Here is a 9,209-nt window from a genome sequence, read left to right as displayed (position 1 = left end):
TAAGCTTTATTTTAAATCAAAATATGATCTTGTCAAAATATGATATGGTCTTGTAAACTTAGAATAACAGGCTTTAATTATGAAAGATTTATAATTTTTATTTTGAATGTTACTTATCTTTGTCGAAGGATAGGTTTGTCTTAATAATCTTCATTGCAATGTAATAAGCATGAGTAGAAAAAGATAAATCATATTATTAATTACTTTTTTTTCTTTTTCAATTTTTTATCCGTTAGCAGGTGTGTGCATCATCCATTAACATTTTCTAACTATTTTAAAATTCTTCTGTGGTATACGAAGTATTTTGAATATTGTTGTGCACAATAAAATTAATGCAAACTACTATCTGGCCGACAAGTATAAAACGGTACACAGACAATCCTATGGCTGTTTCATTTTAGTAATTTGAAGCCTTATAAGGTAGTTATTGTAGCAATATTGCTACAATAGGGTATTGATTTATTTTTGTATTTTTTAAAAATTACAATGTGTGTTTGAAAATTACTAAATAACTATGCTGTGCAATAGAAATGTCATAGCTCAACGCAAGTTGAATATAAAAACTGTTTGAGGATCTATTTATCATAAATTGATCTGCATTTGAAATATAAGGCGTCATTATCCCATTACCGCACCAATTAATCTTTCAGTTTTTGTAACAATTGAATAGCAATTAATAAATCAATGTTCTTAAATAAAATAAGTCTGATTATTTTTCTAGGTAAAGTATGTAATATCATGTTTTTGATGCCTAATGGCTTGAAAGATTATATTATTGTCTTTGGAGAAGTTCAGCCCTCATTCCGAGTTCGTGATGCTAACTACAAGCCATGGGTCTTGGCTCATACTGATGGCAGAATTCAATGTGGCCATTGCACATGTGTTGCTGGGTAATTAAATCTTTCACTTTTTATGATTTTGCTCTTATTACTCCATGATTATTGTACTATTCTTTTTTTCTTCTTTATTATTAAATCTTGTTTTGTGGTAAGTAATACAAGAAAACTTTTGAAACTTCCAATTCTTTTTTAGGAAAAAATTAAAGGACGAAACTAACATTTTTAAATTATTACTATGAAATTTTTTTTTTTTTTTTTTTTTTTTGCTTTGTTGAGCAAATTTCTATAGAATGAATATCTTGATGTTCGATATTTAAAAATGTTTAGCTTAAAAAAATTTAAACATACATATCTTTCAGTTTAGGAGAAACTTTCAGTCATGTTGCTGCCTTACTATTCAAAATTGAGCTAACAGTTCGCCTTGGATTGAATGTACAAGCTCTTACAGAAACTGCTTGTCAGTGGAATTGCAAGGTTTCAAAAAAGGTATGAAGTGATTAGCTGATATTAAAATTGAATAACATATTTGAAATTAATAACAAATTTTTATTTATAAAACCTATACTCTTATTGCATGAAATCTCTACAAATTTTTTAAAGTTTACAGGTTTCACGAAATCTCGATAAGTCCTAAGATATTTTTCATCCTTTTATTATTTATGTATATCAGATTCAGTATGTATATTCGATCCATTTCTCTAGCTTGTAATGTTTGAGTTAAATGCAATATTTATCCTAAAAAGATTGACGACACAAAAACAAGAAGAAACAAACTTTTCATAAATTAAATGCAGTAGTTCTTTTAAAAAATAGAGTTTTTGTTATAATTTTTTTTAGGTAAATTTTGCTCCGATTTCACGCATCAATTTGAAAAAAAAAAAAATGGTCTGATGTGGGAAGTTCCTCAAACTCTGGGATAACTTCACCTATTCAAGTGGCACCTCTAACTATTAGTGATATCCAGAATCTGAAGAAGATATCTCCAAATGCTGTCTATTTTACTTCATTTTCGGACTAGGAGGACACAGATTCAGGTGAAGAGAATGAAGTAGCCCCCAATGACTCTTGTGGAGTGTATAAGACACATTATGAGCCACAACATTCCAGATGAAGATAGTTATTTGAAAGGTTACTTCTGCGAAGAGTCGCTGTAAAGAGATTGAGTTGCTGACCAAAGAGCAAAGCAGCTGTGAACATTGGCATAAACATTGCCAGTGCCACATTACAGCCTCGAAATTCGGAGAGGTGTTTAAAAGAACTTTAACTAGTTCCTATGCTTAAAAGTTCATCTTTCCTTGGTAATTATTTATCTGGTTTTGAAGTTCATTTACTTTTGTTTTTAATAAATTGATTAAATTTTCGATTTGATTTTCAGTTCTGAATTACGCACGCAGGCAATTAAATGGGGGCGCAAAAATGAAGAAGTTGCAATGAGAATGTACGTGCAGAAGGCAAAAAGTGTCCACACTAAGTTCCAGCATAGCAAGAGTGGTCTCTGCATTAACAGCAAGTTTCCACATTTAGGAGTTTCACCTGATGCCCACGTACAATCTCAGAAGGAAAAGGGATTGTTGAAATTAAGTGCCCTTTCAAGCATAAAAATATTTTGGCATTTGATATTAAAGATTCTCCTTTTATCCTAGATACTGATGGCGAAATCAGGACCAACCACAGTTAGTATTTCCAAATTCAGGGGCAATTAGCAGTATCAGAAGTAGACTACTGTGATATGGTTATATGGACTTGATTTGCAGTTGATTTTGCAGTTTACAGGATGAAACAAAATAAAGAAGTCTGGAACACAGCAAAACTGGCTATAGATAAGTTCTATTTTCAAGTTTTAAATCCAGAAATAAAAAAATCAATTACAAATAAGATATTGTAAAATCGTTAAAATCATTCTTTGTTTCTTTCCAGCTTTCTACTAAAGTAAATTACAAGCCTTACCATTACCTTAATGAGTTATGATGATTGATTCTGCAAGCTGGAACAAAGTCTTGTCTTTAAAGATTTTATTTTTATAACTTATCTTGCTGAGTAACACCTTTTGTTTTATACCTGCATGCTCTACAGAATGCCTGATATATAAATTGCACCTTTCATTTTTTTTTAATTGCTGGATTTGAGTAACATGTAGCGTGAGTTTCGAATGAACAGTATTAAAAGCTAATAAAAAATTAGCTGCTTGCATATGCTTTGAACCCTTTGATGTAGAATTTTTATTAAAAATATTTTTCATAATTTTATCAAAATAAGTAAAAATTATTATATTTAACATTTTAATAATTTAAAGTTTTAAAATACAGCATGTAATAATTAGTGTTTTTTACATTTAAAAATATTTTTTTTTATTTCTAATGGCAAGGCAAAAGGTGCAAATTAATAGAAAGATGAAATAAATAAAGAATACAAATGTACAGTCCGCAAAAAAAAAAACGAATCACCCTGAATAACTTTCGTTCTAATGATCGGATTTTCACGAACTAAGTGTCAATCTTAATGGTTCCTGGGGGTGACCTCAAATATGTTAATTAATTAGTGCTAACTATTAATTAAGTTACGAAATCAGACACAAAAACGTACTTTCTCTGAATAAACATATATTTTTTTTTACATATTTGGAATCTAGACCCTTGAATTAGTGGGGGTAGACAAAATTTTAAAAAAATTGGGTGGTAAATTGGGCCGCAATAAAGGTTTATATATTTGGCGATAGTCCAGAAAACCGCCAAAAAAAGTCGCCTGCGCAAATAAATATTTTAAGATAACCCATTGACTAATTCAAAAGAGGAGTGCTTAATTTTACTAGGTTGCTACGCAACCAATCTCTGATAGTAAAAAAATTGAAATAATGTTCAGTGATTGCTCGGAGGGGCTTAATTTATTGTTAATAGAAAATATCTCGAAGTTTCCAGGCCATAAACAATTTTTTTAGGGGATTTCTGTCCAAAAAGCAAAAAAAATATTATTTTAATCTCCTTTGAAAAGTAAATTTGAATCGATTTATAAATTATTTATGATAGTTTTTAGAGTTTAAATACATGAACTTTTTATCTGATATTATTTAGATTACACTGTTTTTACTATATTTATTCGTGGATTTTATACTAAAATAAAATGAGCGTAACTTATTATAGCTATATACAAAATTTTAGGGATAATCATTTTTACAGCTTTAATCGAGTCTTCTAGGCAAGAAAGTTTGAAGAAAAAAAAGTGCTTGAAAAATAAAATGTAGATTATATAATAATTCTAATCCACATTCACAAGGCTTTCTATAATTTACGATATTTCTTTTTTCTATAACTCAAGGAATTGCTGAATGTTTAGTGGCATTTTAAAAAGATTGAAATATGTTATGTTTAAGAATAAGATATTGAAATAATATGTTGCAAATTGTAGGATTCATTGTTTAAAAAATCGCTTCCTTCTACTAGATATTTAGGTTACTTCGTTTCCTTTGGATAAAGATGATTAGCAAATAGCATCCTCATGTTTCGATACATTCTGAAACTTATACGTTCGCAAATTCACCATAAAATGTCGCACCGCATATTCTTCAATTACGATAAGCTACATTTACCACCAAATACTGCTACTATGGTTATTTTTGCTTTCTTATATATATCTGATGATCTCTTTTTAAACAGAGCTCGTAAGATCCTTAAGATACTGAAATGGGGGCACAAAAACTTAAGAGATAAAATATTTAATTTCATTAACTCAAAATATCTGGTGTCAAAATGTTAATTTTTAAGTTAAATATAACTTTTGCAATATTGATGTTCTTACATTTTTAAAGACCATATGAATCCTGATAAAATATTAAAATGCATATGTTTACTTTAACTAGTGTAAAATCCTTATCAAAATAATAATCAAGACCCAAATGTAAAACAGTATAATTGACGATAAAAACTCAACTGGCTTCAAAACATATGAAGAGGGAAGTAAAAGTCGACATGTTTCGAGTTTTCAAATATAATCGCCCATTCTCAAGACTTGTCAGGCTTGGATAACTTGTGACTTTTATTATTGGACGCTCAAAACATGTCTATTTTTATTATCATCTATTATTTTTTTTAAATCAATGAAGTTTTTATATTTTCGATTCAGTTTCTTGGGATTATCCATTTAGTTACACAACATATTAAATTATTTCACTCGATATTAAAATAAGTTTTACATATGTTATAGGCACAGGTTCTTAGATTGAAAAAAAAAATAATTCACTACTTTGTAAAAAAATTAATGCAGTAAAAAAAATTTTATTTTATTTTATTTAAAAGGTATTTTTTATATATCGATTCCAAAGTTTATTCGACATATATTTCAGGGTATACTTTCGGAGTATTTCGATCGAGTTTATTTTTACACCCTTATTTGCTTAAAATTATTAAATAATTTACTTAAAATAAATTATTCAAGCTACATGATTTAATGCATTTATAGTATAATAATAAACGGAGCTTCCGACGCATATCCTTAACCTTAATACCGCTATCATTAAATAAATGGAATAAGCTTAGATAAGTAATAAAAGTTAATTTTTCCCTCGTTTTAATTTTCAAGGAATAACATGTTTCGATCAAACAGATTTCATTCTGGAAATAGTGAAATTATTGAGTAGGTCCCTCGGAGCAATATCATTCTTATCCTCTTTTGACGAAATATAGGAAAAATTAGTTTTCACAGTTTCTGTAAAAAGTATGATAGCCTACTTGCCACGTTTTTTTAAAAATTTTTTTTTATTAAAATAAGGTCGGAAATTGTGTATTTTTTATAGCATTTTTTTAAAAATCAGATGACTCTAAAATTGGCACAGCTTCGGAATCCTTACAAATTTCAATTTTTAATATTTCCTGCTTAACAAAATAAGGCATTTTCCTGATAACAAATTATACTACAATAATATCTTGGAAATCATGCTAAAGTAAAAAATTAAACTAAATAGTTTAGTATATTATCAGAAAAAAAAATCTACTTGGTATCATAAAGAGTAAAAGATATAATGAAATAATTAGTGAATCACACGTGGTCAGATAATTAAAAATTTAATTTCACAACTAAGATAGTAGGACGACATTTAAGATACTGAGATATTTTAAGACACTGAAAAAATTGGCTACGTATTCCACAGCTTTTTATGTTCGGTATCTTTATCCTCTTTGTAGTGACTTATAAAACATGAACACTATTTTAGATAATCTAAGTTGAAGTCACAAGAAACAAAAAAAAAAAGACAATCTCTAATTTATATTCTTTTTTCAAAAAAATAGTATGCTAAGTAAATAATCAGCTGTTTTGCATTAAATAATTTTAAACAGCTGAATGTTTTTAATTTCTTAACAAGGTTTTATTCTTAGCTAGCAGACAATAATTCTTTAAAAAAACTTGACTATAATTTGAAAAGGAAACCTAAATTAAAGAAAATCTAAATTAAAGTTCTAAAAAAATTATTAGTATATTAATGAAGAAATAATAAACGTAAAATGGAAAAGAATAAGAATTTTAAAATGTTAAAATTTTATTAAATAGTTGGTAAAATAGTTCTGTGATACACTTCCGGAAATTTCTTTTAAGATTAGGATGATAAAGGGTAAACCAATAAATGATGGAGCATTTCATAGATATTTCTTAGAAATAAGATTTTAAACGTTTCAATTTAGATTGATTGGTAAGAGTAGCTTACTACCTAACAATAGGAAGTCCTCTAACAATACATTTAGTTATCTGGTCTTTGAGTCTTCTCTGGAAAAAGTTTTGAATTTGTTAGTATCTGTTCAACGCCTTGTTTCTTTGACAAAATTATAAGGTCAGTGTTTGTTGTTATCCGTTTAAACTACAATTAATTGCATATAATAATGCTTTTTCTTTTCATTGTGAAAAAAAGAATTCAAAATATGGTCATTGAAGTTACGTTTTATTTATTTTAAGCATCATAACAGAAGCAAGTACTGAGATTAGGGGGTGTTTATTAACTGGATTACCGAACGATGAAAAACCAATGTATAAACAAGTGTTCCTTTACTGGGATTTTTTCAAGTTAATGAAAATAAAAGAAAAATTTTAATTTTCTTGTACCTTTTGTCATATTATAAATCAAAATTATGTTAAAAATAAAATAAAAACTTCCAACCAGTGAAGGAACAGGCATGTTCCTTCACTGAGAATAGATTTCCCAGTGAATGAATAGTATGTGTGAAATATGATTTTACATGGATAATTAGTAGTTCAGCGACATAGAGGACTCCTAAAATTCAGTTAAATGTTGTATGAATAGGTCCTATAACAATTTCATTTAAATATGCAAATTTAATTGCTAAATTTATTTAAAGAATTATAATAATAATTAATTCATTATTTATCTTTATAAATGTAGTGATTAGTTATTACATCATACCTTAGACACCTTAATAAACTATGTTTATTAACCAAATATAACAACTAAATATAATAATAAAAGCTTGAATGGAATCTTTGCAGGATTTTGTGCCAATAATTAGCTATATTATTATCCTATTGCCGTCTCTTTTTGTCCTAACGGGAACTGGTAGAAAAAATCCATTTAAAGACAATTATCTAGGTGAAAAATGGGTGAAGTTTTTTTAAGGCGACATCCACCGATAACTCAGTGCAATGCGAAGATAATTTCAAATGGCAAAACTTCCCTTAGAGAATAATATTCGAAATACTTGTTTTAAGAACTTCAGAGAATCTTTAGGAAGGAAGTAGCCCTGGCATCCTTTTATAAAGTGATTGCATTTACAATGCGAATGAAACAAGAGTTGAATACTGCCCTTAAACGGGAAAAATCTGCGGCCTTAAAAATTATAAGGATTTATATTCTAAAGTACCTAGGAAAGAAAAAGTACCTCCATTGGTAGTTTTTCCTTACAGAAGAATTCGTTGAGATATTACAGAATCAGTCCCTGCTACATATTTCATTGGAAAAAGCTATTCATGAAATGAAACGATGACCGCAGCAACATTTTACAAATATATTGCAATTGTTTCTACCCATGGCTAATTAAAAATGCAATCAAATTCCATATTTTGCTTCTTCTGGATAGGTATAAATCTCATATCAATTTGAAACTGAGCAAGTTTTGTTCCTCAAAACAAATTTTCTGATTTAGTTTTCAACGTAATTCTTGGAAATCTCGTTAGATCTTGAAAACAAAAGAATTGTAAGACAATATGTCTAGAAAATTTTACATCCATTTTTAAATAAGATTTGAGGCATCAACTGATGAAGTTTAAATGCTTTTATGAAATGCGATATTTTTTCATTCGATGTAGAAAACGTTGACTGTAACAAATGTATGCAAAACAGACACCAAGAGTTCATGAGCAAGACAACTTATCAACAAAACACATGCTTCGAGAGTAACGATGCGCTATTTCTTCGGAAGCTTGAGAAGGAAATCTCACAAGTTATGTTGCAAATTTTTAAAGGAACATTGACAGAAAAGTTTAATCTCCCAAATATCCAATAGTCTGTGCTTTTCTCAATATTGAAGAATTTATTTCAAAAAGAACAATTGTATAATCAAATTTTGACTCTGAAGCTGAGACAACTAACATTAATAATGAAAGTATCTTGAAAACTGATTTTGAGATAAGTCCTCTTGAGGCATTGTTAGTTGCAAAAACGATTGGTTTCATAAGTAACTACTAGATATAAGTCAATGAGAGATGGGTTTTACTCAAACTTCGAAACTCCTTTTTCTCATTTATTATCCAGTGAGGAATTCTGGAAATGGAACTGGAAAATCAAAAGAAATTTCGAAGATACATTTACATTGGCCAAAAATTTGGAAAAAAGAGGAAGGTTAAATCAAAAGAAAAAGAAATAAATTACTCATGACGAAGAGAAAAAAAATACTTAAAAAGATTTTAAAAAAAGCTTAAAAAATATGAGGAAAAGATTAAACAAAAAAATTATCGAATTATAATAATAATAAAAACATCATCAGATTTCACAATGATAAACATTCATAATTTAGAACGGACTATTAAACTGTGAGAAAAAAATGAAAAACATTTTTTTAAAATTATGTATTCAAACATATTTTACTTTCCATTCCATGCCTGAAAAAAATAACATTTTCCACGTTAATGTTGTAATTCCAAGAAAAATCTTGTTTTTAGGCATTTGTGTGGCCTATGGATTCCTAACGAGCATTAAACATTCTCAAAATTAAGTGTTCATTCACTGGAAAATTTAGTGTTTATTCACTGGTAAGAACTGTTCCTTCACTTGGTTATCTTACTACTTATTATTTAAGCCACCAAAAGCTTAAAACATATGTAAGTTATCTAACTTTTTTTACATAATTTGCATTTAATAACAAATATGTCGACACC

At 28.2% G+C, this 9,209-nt stretch overlaps 1 protein-coding gene across 1 annotated transcript; it reads left to right on the top strand.

The window, feature by feature from the left end:
* Positions 1-361: 361 nt before the first annotated feature.
* Positions 362-5,205, top strand: LOC147802974 (uncharacterized). Its single transcript, XM_087153940.1, has 2 exons — positions 362-890; positions 1,199-5,205. The coding sequence occupies exons 1-2, from the start codon at positions 685-687 to the stop codon at positions 1,329-1,331; spliced, it is 339 nt and encodes a 112-aa protein (XP_087010066.1). The 5' UTR covers positions 362-684; the 3' UTR covers positions 1,332-5,205.
* The last annotated feature ends 4,004 nt before the right edge of the window (positions 5,206-9,209 follow it).

Source organism: Parasteatoda tepidariorum, chromosome 10, assembly GCF_982258835.1.
Source record: "Parasteatoda tepidariorum strain Cologne lab strain chromosome 10, Ptep-v5.0, whole genome shotgun sequence".
NCBI lineage: Eukaryota > Metazoa > Arthropoda > Arachnida > Araneae > Theridiidae > Parasteatoda > Parasteatoda tepidariorum.
Note: the sequence above shows the minus strand (reverse complement) of the source record. Positions and strands in the feature narration are given on the sequence as shown.

Excerpts from the sequence above, each read along its gene's own strand:
- LOC147802974 (XM_087153940.1), top strand. The coding sequence starts at position 685 with ATGTTCTTAAATAAAATAAGTCTGATTATTTTTCTAGGTAAAGTATGT. Across the intron at positions 891-1,198 it reads CATTGCACATGTGTTGCTGG|TTTAGGAGAAACTTTCAGTC; the intron begins GTAATTAAATCT and ends CATATCTTTCAG.